The sequence below is a fragment of the Phaethon lepturus genome, unplaced genomic scaffold (genome assembly GCF_000687285.1).
Source record: "Phaethon lepturus isolate BGI_N335 unplaced genomic scaffold, ASM68728v1 scaffold49691, whole genome shotgun sequence".
NCBI lineage: Eukaryota > Metazoa > Chordata > Aves > Phaethontiformes > Phaethontidae > Phaethon > Phaethon lepturus.
In genome coordinates, this window is record NW_010519438.1 from 1 (window position 1) to 20425 (window position 20425).

The following is a 20425-nucleotide window of genomic DNA, read 5'->3' on the forward strand; positions in this document are numbered from 1 at the left end:
TCCCTGCCACCACACCAGCTGGGCGACCTCCGTGGCGCGGCCCCTCTCCACTTCCCCCACGTCTGCGCCCTGTGTGACAAGAAGATCTTTGATCTGAAGGTGAGTGGTTTTAGGGCACCCCCGGGGCACAGTTTGGACCCTTGAAGGGGCTGTCTGGTGACTCATCTGGCCGTCACCTCTTGCCAGCCCCTGCTGCCAACGTCCATTGCCACAGAGGTGCTCTGAGAGAAGCACAGACAAAGGGCCATAGTTTCGCGCAGGGCGTTGTACATCTGTTTTGTGGTGATTACTGGGGTTTGGAGATCTGGTTTTGTTCCGCATCTCACTGTGAAAAGCGGCGATATACAGCATGAGAAACACGAGGTCCGGGCTGGGGTCGCGGCTCATCTCATGGGCCCAAAGCGGGGGGAAGAGGATCTTGAAGCCGATCCCCCGCTTCTCAGGCCGGTATTGTAACCGCACATCTGTGGTTTCACCTGCCTCTCCCTTTCTCTTTGGGTTTCTGATCCCAAAGGCTTCCCCCTAAGCAGCCATGTGGAAGCAGCTTGCGTAAACAAAACGGTGCATTTTGATAAAATCATTTTAACGATTCCTCTGTTGGGATCTCTTTCTCCTTCTAGTAGCTCTAAGGAAAATTTAGGACACGGGGTCCCCGGTGACTTTGGCCTGGAAGCAAGAAACTGCTCAGCACATGTGGTGCAGACCACGCTCCCACTTCTCTGTTCATACTGCCAAGAGAGCTGCAAATTCAACCTCACCCTCGAGAAGCAGCTTCCCACTTGTCCAGAGAGCCTGTGTGCTAGGTCACATTATATAGGTCAAGTCTGGTGAAGGCCACTTATGTGGCCTTCTGAGCCCCACAGACATCTGTGGGCTCTGGCTGGGGTTGTTCTAGACTCCTGGTGAGCCCTGCTCAGCAAGTCCTCGTGGCCTTTTCCATCGCATTGCAGGACCAGCACCTAAAGCATGTGTTTTCACGCTGATGGTGGCCTGACAAAAATATTTATATAAAATGTTTATTTAAAAACAGCATTTATATAAGAAGAAGATGGGCAGCAAATGAAATAGTACCTGATACTTCCACACCCTGGGGCTTTGAAATATGTGAATATATTTGCTCTTTCATGTTTCCCTTTTACTCGTTGAGCAGCTGCTTGCAAAAGGGTTTGCTGTGTTAGCTGCAGCTACTCCTGGCTGAAGCAGCCCTCGTCTAGGGTAATGCTGGGCATTTTGTTTTTTCATTAAACATTTTAAAAGGGCAGGGAAAATGTCATTACGGTGGGTTTTGGTTGACCTGTTTGTTGGTGTTTAATACACTGCCTCATTTGGATCACAGAAGTGTAAACAGCTAAAAGTACTTTGACAAATTTTACTAATCTACTGAAATGAATAAGCACTGTCCTGGCTGCCCTGTGTGCTGAGCACCTTCTTTATGGACATTGCAGGAGCTGACGGTGCTCAGTGCCTTGCAGAATGAGCTCTCCAGCTAAAGTAACTGAATGAGTAGAAATATACTGGATTTAAAAACTAATACAGAGAAGCTCTCCTTTTGTAAAGTAACTGATAATTTAACCTACAAATGATGAATCAGTAAACACATTGGATGAAGGTGCACTTGGCTCCAGCATCACACAGTTTGATCTTCAGCATCTCCATATTGTTTTTAGAATAAGCTAAACTGAATGGAGAAGCAGTCTCTTGTAAATTTGTCTCAGGGTTTTCCTATGCTCATAATCTCTTTGTTTCAACGTAGGACTGGGATCAGCACATTAAGGGAAGTCTTCACATCCAAAAATGTATGGCTTTTTCAGATAAGTAAGTATTCTTTTAGAGACACTCTTCCAACTGAATTTCTAACAGAGCATCCCTTACTTCAGTGGCTTTACACCGGGAATTTACTGTATAATAATTATGCTTTAATATTTATGGCACATTATGCATGCTCCTAAAGTTCTTTTCTTTCTTTTCCAGCACTGGTATCCGGTGTGTGTTAAGCTCAGCAGATGGAACACTGCATTTATCACCAAATAATGCAGCAGTTTTCAATCCATCTAGTATTGAAGGTGAATGTTTGTATGTGCAATACTTAAAGACACTTTTTTTTTTTAATTGAAAGGGAAGTTGGTCTCTGGGGAAAAGTGGACATTTTAAATGAAATGTGATACATGTTTCCGAGGAAAACTTTTTAGAGGTTGTGCACAGAAAGGCTAAAAGCCAATACTGTGCCTTTCAAAGTATGAATTTCTTTTTCTTTCAAACCATGACTTTACAGTACAATGAAACAGTGTATAATTTGGTGTAGAGACTATGAAATTAATTACTATGTAAATGGGGCATTGCTTACTGAGCACACTAATGCAATTAATATGAGTTAAGATTTTCATTAAATGTGTTTAATCCATTATTTAGATTATCCACCAAATGTTGGTTCATCTTTTATCACTACGTCAGCAAGATCCTTTGGCCAGCCAGGTTCTACATTTTCTTCTCCATCAGCGGTAAGAGTGAGTACTTAAGCAAACTGATCTCTGTGTCGAGATTCTTGTAGAAGCGACTTCTACGTACTGGAGTTAAAACTGTGAAGGCTTCCTTTTTGACAATAATCTGAATATTCACTCTATTGTTTCAACTTCCCTGCAGCTCTTTTATGCTTTTGACTTTTTCCGAATCAGAGCTTGATTATAATTTTTTTTTCCAGTGCTAAAAGTTGTTTGCTTGTTAGAGGGATCTGGGGAGGGGAGTGAATTGGTTTGTGTGTATCACCCCATTGACTTTTTCCCCCATTTTCTGAGTCTTTTCAACCCAGGAAGGTCAGCTTCAGCTTGGAATGAAGATTTGGATTAGTTTTTGCTTACTCTGAGTATTGATCCCAGCAAGCAGCTTGCCATCTCTCCAGTTATTTATTTGTAGCAATTGGTCTCTGCCGTTCCCATGCTGAGGTCCTTCTCCCAGGTAGCAAAAGTGGCAAAGATAGTGGCTGCAGCTTCGCTAACCGTTATTCACCTGGGGGTCCCAGATCAATTCATTACACTGGACTAACTTTTTCTTATTTATTTTAGTGTGCTATTTATATCATCTGCTGCCATTGGTAACCTTTCAGGAAGTTTTCTTTGGTGTACAGTCTTCCATGGTTTAGGTTTATTAGCACCCCACTGCATTCAATTGAACTTGAATTCCTAGCCCAATCATCAGAAAATGTCAGGAAAAAAAGGATAACATTAGAAGTGTTTCTTTCACAGATAAAGCAGAAAGATTTTAAAAGGAAAAAGAAAAAAATAAAAACAAGGGGAAAAAAGACAAATAAAAGCAAATCATATACATAATGGAAATACGAAGTTGTTAGGGTTAAAATGAAGCTCAACATACATCGGAAAGCTACGATTAAAGCTGGAGACATCAAGGACTCATGTTAGGGCATTCATGGAATAGCAGCAGTAATCCACGGGTTCAAGTTTTCACCTTGTTAGCTTTTGTGTATGTATCCTGATGTGGTCTCAAACACTCTGGAAAGCCAGGCTGAGTCGTGTCCCTCTGCCACTCCAGTTTGCCTCAGGCATTGCTTACAGAAACGTCACCCAGATTTGTTTAATCCAACCAATTTTCTACTGAGTGGTTTTGCTGTGACAGAGGTTATTTGAAGGGGTTTTAGCTTCAGCCTGTCATAGACACTCTGTGTGCAGGGAGCAAAGCAGAGCTGCTCATGACGGCTGCCTCCAAGGTCAGAGGTGGAGTAGCAGTGGGTGTGGAGGAATGTTCCTTTTCATCATGTCTGTCAACCTTGCAACAAATGAAATTACTGCTAATACCAGTATCATTTCTCCTTAGAATCTGTCACTATTTATCATTTAAGCTGCCTGCAGAAGTCCTCCTTCTGAACGACCTGCAGTACTCTGAGAGATAAAAGAAACAATAACTTTGATTTTCCTGGGCACTATAAATTCTCTTTTTCTTCAGCAGCTCATCAGGTGGACAGGGAGCTATATTAGAGGTGTTAAGATCGTGTTTGCCAGCTGTTATTCACCCCACAACCTGGGTGGCTTATAATTTATTACACCTTTGCGCAGTAGTATTCACTTTCAGCTAAGCTGCTGCCATTTAACTGAGCAGTGGGAGATTATACTTGACCCTGCATGTAATCATAAACAAAGTGTTCAGATTTCTGGAAGAGCTTGCTCTGTGCTATCCATCTGCAAATAACTCTATCGCTCTTCAAAAGGCAAATACAATGCTACAAGTCTTCACTCAGGCATGAAGAGCTGTTAGCACGGGAGGGATGGGAGTGTCAGTTTCTTATTAGATTCGTGCAAAGCTCAAGAAAGGGATAAAGAATTTGAAAAGCAAGAAACAAAAAAAAAAGTAATAAAAAATCACCAAATTTGATTGGTGAAATAATATGGCAAATGTTATGAGATACCTTTCACCACTGTGCATCAAATTATTTGTCCAACTGCACTGGTAAACCCGCATAGACACCAGCTGTAAAGGAAGTTAACTTACAGTCTTACTGAAAACTGCATTCAACACTTGTCACACTCCTCTAACTTCCCGACTGTGGATATGGAAGGTGTATATTTTTTTTCTGGCTGTGATTTACAGCTCTATTTAATGAATGGATCCAATTTAACTTCCATCAGCTGACAAGATTATTGCTTGGTACAGTCCATCGACTTCTGGTATGAGTATGTGAGCACTTCTTAACCATGAATTACAGCAGATTTGTGGTGTAGCATTTTAATTTAAGCCATTGCCAATTGTGGGGAGGTGGTAACATCTTACAGTTGTTTGATTTAATGTACTGCTGAGCACGTGTCTGAACACGGGCTCTGGAGCCTACGTAGGGAACAGCTAAGTCTTTCTAGTTCCATAGACTCTTAACATATCATCTCTTAACAGATCTAACAAAACAAACAGAAGGTGCCGGGTGACCTGGGGTGTTCCTACTCTGGGACTGCATTTGCTGTCAGGAAAGTTTCCTATTCCTCTGCTAGCTGTAGTTGTATTCTTCTCTTTGTGCGCTACATGCTGCCGTGCCAGATGCATGCAGACATCATTTCCTTTTCTATTCAAGTGGAGTTGAGTTGCTTCATCTTTTTCAGGATCAGGTCTTTGTTATTTTTCTGCTAGAGAACACGTCTTACTTCTGGACTTTGGCACTTTGTTGATTTGCCTTGTACACCTGGGCAGGCTCCGTAAGATGCAAGCTAAATAGCAGACAACTGTATAATACAGGGTCTTGCTGCAGCAAAAATACACAAATGGTTAAGTGGTGAAGCCTGGAGGGAAGGTAGTGGGGTGAAGGTGTAAATAAGATAACATTAGCTCTGTAACTTGTGAACTTGCTGACAAGCTAAACATTTGTGATGGCTCTGGTGAACTTGATCCCACAAGATTACGTGATTTGTATCTTCCATTGAATGGTACAATTTTAACTGAAGGTAGAGTTACTTCTTGAGTAAAATCCTAACAGCAGAGGTCATAAGCAGGGAAGCAGTCTGGGAGGACTTAATCCTGTGTGAGCGATGTTTTGTGTGTCATTAGCTGGGGTAAATTATGTTCCTCTCTGAGTATAGCCTGGTGCCTCTTTGCACAAGGAGCGTAGAGCCTGCTCTCCATACCAGGGAGATAGGCAGCTCTTTGGGAACTGCCCCAGCACTCCAAAATAGACTTCCACCCTTGGGAAGCAATTACCGCACCGGCACCATGCGCCTGTGCCAGCCCAATTTGGGAGCTCTGCCTCTCTGCGTGTCTACTGGTCACTATGCCACCCGGCGAAGAGTCCCTCCTACCGTGTGGTGCTGTAATGAGAGAGGAAAGTAGTAGGTTTTCCAACCTGAGGTACAGCTGTGTGTCCTCTCACAAGTTAAATGGGGCCACTTTTACCCCTTGCATGTCCGTTCCACCAGGGCAGAAGGAGGATTTAAATTTAGCCCCTACTGTCCTGGCCGCCTCTGTAGTCACCTAAACTGTTTTCTAACATCCATAAATTCAGCAGGGACTGCAGTGAGTATATGTCCAGGCACCACCAGCACCACATAAATGGGTGTTTATGGAATACTTGAAAATACTCATTTTTTTGTGCATTGGTTGCGTATTGCCTGCTAAAGGCCTTTTACTTAGCAATAGTGCATGGTGCCTTCACGTGGAGGGAAGGCACAGAGCCCCCAGGGGGACAGACAGATGCAGACAGGTTGAGGAAGGCTGTCTGACTTGGCACAGGAGCCATAGGGGTTGTGCTGGCATACCAGGTGGATACTGGCCCCACAGGGAGCTCGTCAGGAGGGGCTGAGACCTCCCTATGGCAGGGGCACCCTCTATCTCCAAACACTGAGGGGCCTCCAAACCCTTGCTGGTGCTGAGTACAGTGCAGTGGCCTGAGCCCATGGCAGCCCAGCCCTCTGCTGTGACATGCCAGGGAGCTGAAGCTCTGGAGTCCGTAAGGTTTGAGGTGGCAAGTTAGCTTTTGCAGCAATATCATTAATCCTGTTTGAACAAGAGCATCTCTTCTAGATATCCTCTCTGGACTTTGTAATGTCCAGGGATGGAGACTCCATTGCAAGCTGCACTGTAGTTAAACAATTCCCTTCCCATTTGTATTTCTAAACCAGGATGTTAAAATACAAGGTTTTAAAGAAGAATATTTGTCCATAATAACAGAATTGTTTCATTTTTTTGCAGAAATGTAAGGTCTTATCTAGTGGGTGGAATATCTAAGGTAAAAACATCGTTTTGAGTTGTTTTTTCCCCCAGTTTCCCCAGAGGAAATCTACACTGGGTCGAGTTGTTCACATCTGCAACCTCCCCGAGGGAAGCTGCACAGAGAATGATGTCATTAACCTGGGCCTCCCATTTGGGAAGGTTACCAACTATATCCTCATGAAATCCACGAATCAGGTACTGTGCATTTGGGGTCACCGGTATTGACATCTATTGGCATAAAGACATACTGACATGAAGACAAGAGTTTTTGAGGAAACTCTCTTTTTTAATAATAGAAAGTTAAATATATGAAGTCTGCTCTTAAAGTAAAAAAAAATTGGTGTTCGCAGAATGAGATGATGGCATACACATGACCACTGCCTCATAGTTAAAAGACCTCATAGTTAATAGACCTCTGCCTCTTGTAAGAAAAAACAATAACTCTCAGTGTTGTAAAACTGTAATAATAATGATAGTAATTTTTTTTTTTAAGTTAATAACTTGGCCTTCTCTCAGCTGTTTGTTAGGGTTACTGTCAGACTTCTCTTGTTCTGTTTGGAAGGTTTTTATTTATTCTTACCCATGCTTGTAGAGCTGAACTGGCCATTGAAGAATGACTTGCGCTCTAGCCTGGTTCGGCCATCCTACACTGTTTGCTGAGCTGTTACAGCAGCGGCAGATCTGGTGTAACTACAGTCACAGGCTGGTGGCAGAGCCCCCAGACCACGGCTGCGCTGGGTGATCTGGCACACACATGCTAAAGGACAGCTCTGCCTTTACAGGGGGCACTGACACCTCACTCACTCCCTTTTAATCTGCACCGGATCGTAGTAGAGCTCTTTCTTCAAGGTAGCTTACGTCTACCTTAAAGTAGCTTAAGTCTATCAGTGGTCATAGGCTGGGAAGAGTAGAAAATCTTCTCTCACATACCTGCAGTAGACAGTACAGATGGATGTAGAATCCATGCCAGGGGGCAATGTTTGAGATCTTAACGTTTCAAAATGAAGTCATTACACAGCTGGGAGTATATTCTTCGACCAGTTAAACTGCAGTCACATCAAGTGCAATTTTCCTGTAAATAAAAGTGCTAGTTAACGTTGTTCAGGTTTTTTAAACTCCTTTTTGGCTTTATTCTGGCTGCACATGCTCTGGTGTTCTTTTATCTGGATCCCTTGCAATTCTGCAAGACACAGCTGACAATCTTGGGAGCAGCGCATGCTGCAGCATTGCAGTTCTGCATCCTGTCAGCAGCTGACCATGGTGTAGAAGCACCAGTGAGGAAGAGAAGGAAAAGTGATGTTTTTGTATATCAAGACAGATCAGATTCCAGTCATTTAGTTTTTAACTAAACTGGCTTCTAAAGTTGCATATTGGCTTTAATGGCTGGGTTGAAACCATTATTTGCAATTAAAAGGCAGTTGAGCAATGGACTGAGTGTTACTATTTCAGCTCCAGGGCTGGAAAGCTACCCAGTTCTGTACTATCAAGACATTTTGCATGAGAAGAATCCAAATGAAAATTATCGTGCTCCCTTTTCTCTCTTATACTTTGTATTTTTAATTATGTAGTAGATTTTAAAGCTCTCCCCATTTGTCCTAGGCTTTTCTGGAAATGGCTTACAGTGAAGCCGCACAAGCCATGGTGCAGTACTACAAAGAAAAACCTGCTATGATAAATGATGACAAGTTGCTTATTAGGATGTCTAAAAGATACAAGGAATTGCAGCTGAAGGTAAGGCAGTCATTCCTGATCAGATTTCCTGAGCTTCCATGGCATGCCCTGGAGAACACATCTAAAAATCTTTGCCGATTACTGATTTCTAATTAATGCTTTAATATTATGGAAAAAGAAATTAAGAAAGATAATGAATGTATGTTAATGATTTTTTATACCTACTTGCTTGCTCTTGTTCTAAATTTTAACTCTTGGAAGAGATCCCGTTTTCGCTGGTCCTCTCATACCATTATTTCAAAAGTCCCTTCTGAGCTTCCCTCTGAGCAGGCTTCCCACGTTGCTTGGTCTAACAAAGGTCTAAAATACAGCCCTGTGTAAGATACGACATGTCAGCAAGAATAAGGCGGTCCTATCCTTTTAGTCAGGCATTAAGCCTGAAGCAATGCTTTTCACTGCTTGCACGCTTGAGCCATAGTACAAGCTCTGTGCCAAGCAGTGATGGCAGGACTAAACATCACACAGATTTCTTTTTCTTTCTTTCTTGTGAATGACCTAAATTAAAAAGCAAGATTTTTTTATTTTTTACATAGAGTCAGGACAGAGCAATAGTCTTTGGACTTTTCTGTAGAGTCTGTGACACTTCTGATGTAGACACCTGGCTGATGTCCAAAAATCTCTTGTGAGCATATTTATGGAAGCTTAAGTACTGCCATGTGTAATGCTAAGAGAGTATTTTTTTTTCATGGAGACCTGGACAGGAACTGGCAATGGAGAGCTGAAAAGCTTCATATCATATTATCTACCACAGCACAAAGTTATTTTATAAAATAACTGTAATGTTCCAAGTTAAGAGGTTAAGGGGCCTTTTATCAGCCTTGAGGATAAACAAGGAACTCAGATGGTTTGGTTTGACCTTTGGAAAAGTCTCTTTCTCTCCTGTACATGTATAATAGTTTAAGGAGACTTAAGGGAGTTGCCAAAAGTCCATAAACCAGGGCAGTCTTTCTTAGTGTGGTGCGATGAGGAGTTCAGATGTAAGGTGGCAGAGACCATGCATCTTAACATGGAGGCGGAACAGGAATTACCCAGGAGAGTGTGGGAATTTGCCTAGATTTCGGGAGGATTTTCTCTTTTCCAATGGCAGTTTTTTAGGTCATGGAATTATTTTTCTCTGCATGAGCAAAAGCCCTTTCTCTTTGTTAAAAGCAAACAAACAAACAAAAGTGCAACGTGGAAGGGGAATATGCATGAGCTATTTACCACTACAAACTGCACTGAGCTCCTGCATGATTATGTTGCTTAGCTGTGCATGCTCCAAGTGTTTGATGAAGTGTGTGCACTCCAGCCTGGAGTAGTGCTTCTTTTGTAAATGATCCTGAATCTCAAGTAATCAGCACTTCCTGTACATATCTTTCTTGCACTTAGCTTTGCACAAGAAGCTCTTGTGTCTAAACATAGTCTCTTAGAGCTGTACTGCAGAATGAGCTAAACTCTGAGATGAAGAGAAGGCAGTTCATTCCTGGAGGGCCAGAGATAGGCTGCTATACATATTTAATTCAGATATTAGAAAAATTATCTGGTTTGTTTCCTCTTACATCCAATTCCTAGAAAATACTCTGTAGTGAATGTGTATCAGGGAAGGACAAGCTGGTTTTCAAAGCCTGTTACAGCAGCCAAGTATGAGGAGACAGTGCTACAACATGATGGAACAAATTTTCCATTTGTATCATTTTACTGGTTTGATCATGTTATTGAGATACCAGCTACAGAAAAGACTGTAACTACAACACTGAACCCAAATATTTCTCAGTAGTAGTATAATTAAATGATGCATGAATGCTGTTTCTTGAAGGAGAAATCACCTGTATTAGCTTGGAGAGTAGTGCAGCATGATAAACAGTGTCTTTGTCTCATTTAGAAACCAGGTAAGAATGTGGCTGCTATCATCCAGGACATTCACTCGCAGAGGGAGAGGGACCTGCTGCGTGAAGTGGACAGGTAAAGTTTCTCTATAGTTTGGAATTGGGACCTGTATAAGTCTGTAAACCTGCAGGTAGAAAAAGCATTATCGATGTGCTTCCCTCTCTTACCTCATTTGCTTTCTTAATTTGGATTTCACTTCAAATCACTGTAAAAATGTAAGTGGTACAACAGTTAGGTGCAGGGCCTATATAATGAGATCAGATTGAAACTGTGCATGTTATGAAAATAAATGAACTCTTTCCTACTGATGATGATGACTGAGAAAATACACCTGGCATGTGAAGAACACACGAATGAAGCCGTTCCCCTCTTCTCCCCCTTGAGTGAAAAGTGTAAAGGCTGGGAGTGCTGCAAGACCTAGAGGGAAGGAGCCAGTTCACATTGTAATGTGTTTGGGTGTATTTTGGATCTGCCTGGCTTCTGGACCTTCCAGCAAAAATGGAGAGGAATCACAGTCCTAAAACATCTCTTTTAAACAGATGACCTTTGTCACTTTTGTCTCAGAGATGCCCAAGATGAGTATTAAGGATACAGACACTAGAGTCATTGTAAAGGTATTAACATATTATAAACTTTTAATGCTAAATGCCTATGAGATGCTTTTAAGAATGAATGAAAATATTCTTGACAGATGTATGGGGATTTAGTTAAGCTCTGAGGATATGACATTGCCTTTTCTCCTGTTCACTGTGTTTGCAGCTGTGCAGTGCATGTCTGTGAAAGGCCTGGGGTCTCAGGTTCACAGGCACCAGGGCAGTCCCCGTGTGTTTCCAGTGTACAAGAACTTGGTAGACCATGGTGAGTCAGACAGTTACAGCTGCCTTTTCCCTCTGCAGCAGGTATGGCACGGAGAGGCCCCGCTCTCGCAGCCCCATAAGCCGCTCCCTTTCGCCCCGATCCCACACTCCCAGCTTTACTTCCTGCAGTTCACCCCACAGCCCGATGGGGACCAGCAGGACTGACTGGGGAAATGGGAGAGAGTCATGGGATCAGTCCCCGTATTCTCGACGAGAAGAGGAAAGAGACAGCAGAGAATGGCGAGAGAATGGGGATGAGAAGAGGGACAGGACTGACACGTGGGTACATGAGAGGAAACATTATTCCCGACAGCTGGACAAGTTTGATTTGGATGAACGGATTGAAGGAGGCAGAGGGCACAGAGAAAAATACTTAAGGAGTGGTTCCCCTGGCTCCCTTCACCCTTTTTCTGGCTACAAGAGCAGGGAAGATGACTATTACCGAAAAACCTCTAAGTCAAAATCTGACAAGTTTCAGAGGCAGCTGCAGGATTTACCTGGGAGATCTAAGAGAAAGGAAGAGACAAAATTAAGGGAACGCAGGCATTCTTACAGTGAGGACGCTGCCAGGGAGGAGGCAGCTGAACAGAAGCACAGCAAAGCATCTGAGGGCTCCAGGCAAAAACAAAGTGATAAGAATAAGGTGAAGAAAGCTGAAAAAGACCAAGAGGAAGATGCTGCTGCTGAAGGCAGTGATGGAAAGGAAACCAAGGCTCCTGAGAATGAGGTAAATAGAAATCTGAAACTGTATGTAAGAAGAAGGTGAATGCTGAAGTAATATATTTTCTGAAATATTTTAAATCAGGTGTTGTGAGTGTGGTTCTGGTGACATGCAATGTTTTGCCATGATAAAATCTGGGAGTGTAGTCCTAGAAGAGGTCTGAGCGGTTATCTTGTCTATGTTTTTGCCCAGATCATGCAGATCTATTACACCGTTATGGTATTGGGTACATGGACATTGTCTTTCTGTGTCAAGCATAGGACCTCTGGGTAACCAGTGAGGGGAAGAGGACAGACAACTCAGAAGAAAACCAAGTGACAGTCTCCTGTTTGCATGCAGGTTGTGTGTGCAGAGGCAATTGCCCTACTGCTCTCTCATCTAAATCTGTGCAGAATACCCCATAGCTGCTCTCCCTGCACCCATCACCTCCTTCCACTACCAGTGATGTGGATTGAGTTATCTGGGAGTTAGTGGTATTTTACAGGGATGCGCAATATTTGTAGGACAATATAGGGAACTGGTTCTTAAACTGCTAAAATGGGGAATGAACTTTTAATGAGGAACATTTTCGTTTTGGTCAACTCAGCAGAGCAATTGCTTTCTGTTAATCATATGTCCCTACCCTCAGCTGTTGGCAGGGATAATTCACACCACTCCCTTCAATGTGCTGGCAGGAATCAATTCCCATGGCAGAATCACTGAATCAGCTCATCTGTAAAATTATGGGATCTCTGGAGAAATATTCCCATTCGGTAAAGTGGCAGCATTTGTGGGTTTGATTCTCCACTGGGAAAAAGTGGAGAGGGAACAGATCAAGATGCCTTATTCGCTCAGTCCCAGTAGAGCCTATGCTCATGTCCCCACTCTATGGGGATCTTGTTACTGGCTCTTGGCCACCTTACCTCCCCCAGTGCCCCTGGTGATGCACTGCTGCCGTCCCCCCCCGGGGATGCTGGCACATGAGGCTGCGGAGCTGCTTTGCTGACCAGGGGTCCATCTCTAGCTTGTGACTTTGTGCTGCCAGGGCCATCTTTGGTTGTTTTAGTTGACCTTGTGTTTGTTATTCTCATGTGGGGGCAAGGTCGGTGGAAATCTGTAGATCTTGTAACTCAGATAGTCTCTGTAACAAGCAGCAGCAATACCTCATGCCATAGGTATGTGTGTCTGTACCACCTTTTGTCATCTTTCTCCTTTGGCTGGTATTTCACTGTGATGGATGGTTCCTTGGGAGGAGATGTCAGAGGGAAATGTCAGACAGCATCCTAAATCACCAGTGTTGCACATTCCTCTGCATGTTTTTCAAGTTATTTTAAAGTGGCTTTGTTAAAGGCATACCTCTGCAGGGACTACTGCTAATAATTTATTTTAAAAGGAAGAAATAGATTTGAATGTTTTGAACTCACACTTTTGCTTTGCCCCTCTTGTACCAAGTGCCACGTAGTGTGTTTTTTCTCCTCCAATGTATGAACTGTGCAAACAGTTGCATTCTCAACTGATCCTACATCAATAAACAGAACAGTTGATGTCTTTTGCAGAGTTTTAACACTACTGCTCTCCTTACCATGCCTGAGCCAACATAACAGATGTGGGTAGAGAACAGAGGAGTGGGGGCTGGAAATTAACGAACTCACATTCTCCCCCACCTGTCTTCTAGCCAATTCTATGATATAAATTACATCTCTCTGATTTTGTTGAAATGTCTTTTTCTTAATTCTTATTTGTGCAGCTTTGCTAATGGAATCCAATTCTTGGGTCTTTTCCCACAGCCTAGTTGACTTACACAAACTTTAGAAATAAAGAATGTGACCTTGTGAGTGACTTTGCTTCCCTACACCCAGAATAGAAACCTATTAGAGCACCGCTGTGTGTTGCTATACGTGTATATGTTGTATTTATTTTAGCTTGGAAAAGAGGAGCAAGTTCCAGAGAAGAGCTCACCTTCAGCTAATAAACAAGGAAAAGAATCTGGAGAGATTCTGGAAAACACCAGAAAAGAGAAGGTTGGTGACATGTTGTTGGTGCTATTTCCATGACAAACCCAGGTTTGATAGCACATTCTCCCAGCTGAAATATTAAACCCACATAGAAAGGCTTGTAAAGGGGTTATAGAAGGGGGTTGTCTAAATTAACTTGCCTTATCTTGACCTCTGCTTTAAGGGATATCTTTTCCTGAAGTCTTCAGGACTCTTTTTTTAGTTGCTCTTTGCCCATGTACATTGCTTCACATGCATAGCCCTTGGCACTGGCAACCGTAAGTAACGTATGCCCAAGTGAACTGTGTAACTTTGTGAAGCATGCCCAAAAATAGATGTGGTCCTATGGAAAAGGAGGGGACTAATGATGAAAACTTTTCAGAACATTGGCCTTAGGTGGACTAGATGATAGTAGCCTCTTATGATTGTTTCAGGTTTTAATTAAATAATGTCTTTACAGCACCCCTTCTGCAGCATCACAGTCAGGGACAGCAATGTCCTTGGAATTCCTCCAGCTTCATATCTGTAGGGTCATGGGTTGATGGTCAGATATGGAAGCTATTGATATCTGTTGCTGTAGAAAACTGATCTCCTGGCAAGAACAGTGTCAACTCCCAGAGTTTTCGTGCTGTTTTAGGATTCTAGGAGGGGAAGTGTGGCAATGGCCAAACAGGAGGAGAATACAGATTATTAATAGATTATGTGTACACGAGGAGTCTAGGAGTTGAAATCTAAGCTGCAAGGGTCTCTTAAAAGTAACATATACCTTATAATTCTAATAATTCTGAAGTCCAGTATTAGTATCTGAGTCCTGTAGGTCTGTAAGTGCATGTATGAGGTATTTCAGATTATGTACCTTGGAGTATAACTGTAAAACTGATTTTTCTTAAGGTCTAAGCCAATCTCTACCAACACAATCCCTGGCAGAGGGCTCTTGTTGGTGGAAGGAAATGACTGCAGAAGGTAGCCACGTTTTCTCAGTCACCGTAGGAATGTAAAGGACCTAGTTTAGCAAAGTGAAAGCCACAGTGGCTAGACTGGGAATCAGTATATTCTCATTGTGCTGCCTATTTTGCCACCCTGTGATGGAGGTAGAGGAACGGGAGAGCTTCATTTCCTTGGAGGTCACATAGGAGCATCAGTTGCATAATAAAGTATAGCAGGTTGTGCCTTGTTCTACTGCTTATGGAAAAGTAAGGAGGAGACTGGAGAGACTGTAGTCCCCAAGGCAGTTACAGAATCTCCACGAAGTGACGTTTATGTGATAATTAGAAGGAGATTACTTGTCCTTGTGCATAAGGTTTAAAACCACAACACCCAAGGCGTATTGTTCTTTGAAACTAATATACAAGAGGAGTTAGGCATGGCCAGATCAAAGTTCTTCCTGGTTACTGATGTTCAGAGCCCACTTTTTAACAGTGATGATCTATAATCACTGATCTTTCAAATGTTTTACATCTTTGTGACAGGACCGAGACTGGGAGAGTGGAAGTGAGATAGAAGGTGAGACCTGGTATCCTGCTAACATGGAGGAATTAGTGACAGTAGATGAAGTGGGAGAAGATGATCTAATTATGGAGCCTGATATAACTGAGCTTGAAGAAATCGTACCAGTTGATCAAAAAAATAAAACTGCTTCAGAAATGTGTACCTGTATGTCAGCCATGTTAGAACTGAAAAATGATCACAGCCACTTAACCAGGAGTGAAGACAAATTTGCCCATAAAGCTTTAGAAACTAACTTCAGATCAGTAAAGGGCAGTGTAGCTTCTAGTGGCTGTCAGGATGATGACGAGGATGATGATAATGATGATGCTGTAACTGAAGCATCAAGCCTAAGTCTGGACCCTGAGCAGAAGCCAGAGGAACTGCAAGAAGACCAATCTGCTAAGGAGTCTGATCCCCAGCAGAAGGAAGGAAAAATTGATAAGAGCTCTGACACTCATTTAGAGCCCGAAGATCACCATATACCTTCTGTTCATCTGAAAGAAGAGACTCTCCAGCTCCCTGATACATTTATAGATGATTACAAACAGATGGGATCACAAGGAGCTGAGAGCAGAGAAGTTATGGAAATGCTTGTTAAAAACGCTAGTGAAGAAACAAGACATGGAAGCCAAGAGTGTCCAGAGGCCAAGGGTAACTACTGGTTTTTTTCTTTTCAGCCTGCAGAGAGCCTTGCATGTTTTCTCTGACAGTAGACTGAAATTTATTGCTAACAAGAATAAATGTCGCTAATAGTATCAAGACTTGTCCTTGGAACGGCTCAGTAAAAGAACCCTAGTGCCTTTCGCCAAGCTAAACCATTAGAGGCTCTTAGCTGAATAGTGTAAAGGAAATATGATAAGCAGCTTGCAAGCTTTCTGAAAGGCATAAGCTGCTATAATTGTCATGTCAAGGTTCACATGAGTTTAGATGAACTCTTTCAGTGCCCTGCTAAATTTATTTTGAATAGTCAATGAAATGAGTGACAGTCTCTGAAGGTCAACAGAAGAGTATCTGTAATGTCTGGCTGGCTCCTGGACAAGGTGGGTATTCTCACACACACACTGTACTAAAGTGTTAGTACATGGAAATCATCCGTAGATTGTTACTTCTCAGTCCCTGTTCACGCAAATACGTCCCTTTTGTTAGGACTCACCTTATCTCCTGTTACTTACCGCCTGCTGCCTTTAATATAACTGATAGGGGATGCTGTGAGATAATGCCAATAAGTGTAATCATAGCTGTCTGTTAATATTTTAGCTGTTGGGGAAAAAAAGGATCTTGAGTGTCTGAAAGTGAGTTCAGTTCCTCGTCACACTTTCAAATGAAACTTGAGTGAATGGGCTGTGTGTAATAAGGTGAAGTGAAAACAACATAGACCGTGCTGGCCAGGAAAAAAAAAAACCTTTTTTGTTGCTACCAGAGTCTGTGTGATGGAGAAGGGATTGTGAACAGAAGTTGCTGGAAGGTTTTTGAGAGTGCAATTTTCCACCAGAAAATGCTGGAACACATAACGTGAATGTCTGGTTTTGAACTAACTTCCTCCCCCAGGAAGGGGGGAAACTCGCTCAGTTTTCAATACTTACCTGTTTGGCCTGAAGGCACCTTGCCAGGCTTTGCATATTTGGAGATAATACTGCCACACAAATTCCCTGGGACTGGGAATGGCAAGGCTGGCTCCCCTGGGCTGCCCACTTAAAGAGCAGCCAGCTGACGAAAGAGTTGGGTATCCCAAAGCATAGTTACTTCAGTGTTTTCAGCATTTCGGCTTCCAACTTGCCAGCAGGGAGCCTGGAAGCTCCAGGGGAGCTTGTGCTTCCCAGCTTTCTGCCGTGGACTTGATATGTGGGATCTGCAGTGCAAGGCTCGAGGCTCTCTGCAAATGCAGCTGCCAGCTGAGAAGCCCAGAAGTCAACTTAAGTGGGACTTAAGTTGCTACAAAGGCCCTGGGTGTCTTAAGAAGAGCTAACTGAAGCTTGCAGGTTTTCCAGGATCCCTGCTGCAGATTTGGAAACTGGAATGGGCTTCAAGTTAACTTGAAAGCCAACCAGTTAGGATTTTATATTATTTTTTTTTAAATCATGTAATAGACATGTTTAAAACAATGAAGAAAAATGCATTCTCCTAGCCAGAAATTGCAGATCTTTGAACTACAGACTTGAAAGGCAGGAAGGGTTTGGTTTGGGAAAAAAATATATTTGTTTTGTGAGAAAATATGTCCCTTATCAAGGTGAAATTTGCAATGCAATAGACATTTTGTCAGGGTAAGGGAACCAGTTCTTTGATGTAAGAACTGAAGAATAGGAATCAGACCAGTTTATCTGTAATTCTGTTGTTCTGTGATAACAAATTTCTCATTTTTTTAAATTAAAGCAATTCACACGTTGGGAAGTTCTTTTGACTGGCTTTATCTGCCTCAGCAAATCAATTCACTGTTTTCCCCACCTTGAATCTCCTGCTTATGTCCATTAATGTTGGTAAGCAGGGACCAACCATGCCATGCCTACTGGCCAAGAACCAAAATCTTCAGGTGGCCAGGAGCCATAAAGCACAAACTATCCCCTGGAGAGCTGAGGATGGGAGAAGAGTGGCTCCAGGGGGAAGATGACAGTGATGCCTGCAGGGGTCCTAGAAGAGGAAGGTTTGCTCTGCCCACACAGCTCCTTAGGCAGTTTGGAGATTTGCTCTCAGCAGGTCCTGCTGGCTCCCCCTTTCCCAGCAGCCCCTGTGTTAGCCCAGTTCCATCACTGGTCATGCAGTACCATACGTGGTTTCGGCGCTGCAGCTGGACCATGCTTGTGCCAGAGGCATGTATAATGTTATAGACGTATTTAGCGATCAAAATATGAAAAGAAAAAACAACATGAACATGACATTAGAAATAGACAAATGCTCTACTGGGAGAAATAGGGGTGACTGCACAGCGTAGTACAGCTGTTGCAGTTGCACTGAGTAGGCCTCTGATTTGAATGGAAAAGCATTTTTTCCAGATTTTACTTCATTTATAGGTCCACCCAGAAAGTGTTCCCAAGAAGTTTACAAACGCCTCTTTAAATTAATAAACTGTTTTCATTCAATACATTTATTCATTTGTTAAGCAAATTCTAGGTACCTCGAAATGAGACCTCTGGAATACCCAGAGGTAGAAACTAAAAGAAGGCACTCTCCGCCAGGCTGGGAACAAGAGGACGTCTTCACCGAACTCAGCATTCCCCTGGGTACGTTCGGACACCCAGGCTGCCCTCGGCCTGCGATGCCGCCCACTGCAATACCTAGAGCTTACAACAAGATGTCACTTTAAGGCTACTTGCTGTATTTATTTTTCAGAACAGATGTGAGGAGAGTGAAGGAATGGGGTATATGACAGAGGGGTAGCTGTTGAAAGAAACAGGCTTTTGATTATAGATTGTTGCTAATTTCATTCCAGATGAATGGCAAAAGATAGCTGCTAATATCGCTGATGAGATGAAATAAGTTCCCTTGGACTATATATGGAATAGATATGAAAAATACTTGGTAATTTAAAAGGTTTTGTCATAAAAGTATTGATTATACTTTCAGTGTATGCAAAAGTATTGGTTTTAATGTGTAAATGCTGACCATGAGTAAACCATCTGGAAGAGGTACATCCTAAAGAGCAATAGGTGTAACTTAAGCATGAATTTACTGTTAATAAGTACTGTTCTAGCCCTTGAGGTTACACAGTGACGTTTCCAGTCAATATTATGCATGAGAAGGTACATTTTAAAATATGTATAATATCTAAGAGAGAAGTGGAAGGTGTATTTGCAATGCACAGGATTTTAAACTGCAGCTCAGTATTGCAAAATTAGGGATATCACAGAAGTGAATCCAGGATTCAGTCTTCATATCTGTGTCATTTAACTAAACAGCAATTTTTTGCTTTGAAAACAAGTTTATTGTGGAGGGGAAGGATTTCAACTGACACTTTAATGTAATTCAGAATTTCTCAATAGGTGTGGAATTTGTGGTGCCTAGAACTGGGTTTTACTGCAAGCTCTGCGGACTCTTCTACACAAATGAAGAGACAGCAAAGACAAGTCACTGCAGAAGTACTGTTCACTACAAAAATCTTCAGGTAAAAACACAACTGAAACTAGCTAACAACTAGCTTATGGTGTGGAATGTGCGTAAGAAAGATGGTGCTACAAAAAATTAGTTATTATTCTGTGGACAGAATCCAGACAACGTGAAATTTAGATAAGCAAAACATTTCAGTAGGTCCAAATGTTAGCACACTAGTTTCTCACTCCCAGATCCTTGAATTCAACTTCTGGATCCTAAATAAAATGGGGCCAGGTGATAATTTTATTGTCTCATCTATATTTGGTCCTTGTCACTAGTACAGCATGCAACTCAGATCTTTAATACTCTGTTCTTGAGGGTCCCAGATGTTTCTATCACTGGGAATGGGCCCAGCAACAGCCTTTCTTATTTCTTAAGTTCAGGAGCATTAAACATGCCATTTGTTTAATAATGTTGCCAGACTTATTTTTGCATTAGTGTGAACTTCTGCAGCGTGTTTCAGCACGCAGTACTTTGTGACGCACAGGCTCTCCGAGGCATTTCCTGTGACCCGCTGAAATCACCTCCCAGTGCTATAGAACAGCACGGCAGTTCAGCCACGCAGAACACCACTATTGAATAATTTCTATAAGGATATGCAGAAGCGTGTAATTACTTGTATGGTTTCATAAGAATAATATACTATAAGCATATCAACACTTAATAACAGCACACAGAGACCACGGGTGCTTGCAGTTCAATCAAAACTCTACTTTTATCACTTTTCAGATGCACAGTTCATAGTAACAGATATGATAGCAGGAGCATTAACTGCCCAGTGCTGAGGACACCTCAGAGGAGATAGCCTTGCCTCTCAACTCCTTGAGTGCCTGCATGCCTGTGTGCAGGGTGTGTACACTGCAGAAGACACTTTTGTTAGCAATTCTTGGCATTCTCCCACCCTTAGCAAGAGGCATGAAAGAGCAAGGCTGCTCCTTCTTTCTGTTCCTTCCCTCTGCCTGTAGTAAATGCTGGAGCTCTGCTTCTCTTCAAGTAATAGCTATCTTTCC

The 20425-nt window shown here is 42.5% G+C and overlaps 1 protein-coding gene across 1 annotated transcript in view; it reads left to right on the forward strand.

Moving 5' to 3' along the window:
- Window positions 1-6: 6 nt before the first annotated feature.
- The window catches only part of RBM20 (RNA binding motif protein 20), a gene marked incomplete at its 5' end in the record, with an annotated part of 23536 nt that continues 3117 nt past the window's right edge, over window positions 7-20425 (forward strand). The window contains 12 exons of the mRNA XM_010297032.1: window positions 7-99; window positions 1754-1815; window positions 1972-2063; window positions 2410-2498; window positions 6748-6891; window positions 8296-8427; window positions 10289-10368; window positions 11193-11877; window positions 13773-13871; window positions 15314-15983; window positions 18428-18547; window positions 19307-19428. Of these exons, the coding sequence (XP_010295334.1) occupies window positions 7-99; window positions 1754-1815; window positions 1972-2063; window positions 2410-2498; window positions 6748-6891; window positions 8296-8427; window positions 10289-10368; window positions 11193-11877; window positions 13773-13871; window positions 15314-15983; window positions 18428-18547; window positions 19307-19428 (2388 nt within the window). The remainder of the gene's footprint in view (window positions 100-1753; window positions 1816-1971; window positions 2064-2409; window positions 2499-6747; window positions 6892-8295; window positions 8428-10288; window positions 10369-11192; window positions 11878-13772; window positions 13872-15313; window positions 15984-18427; window positions 18548-19306; window positions 19429-20425) is intronic.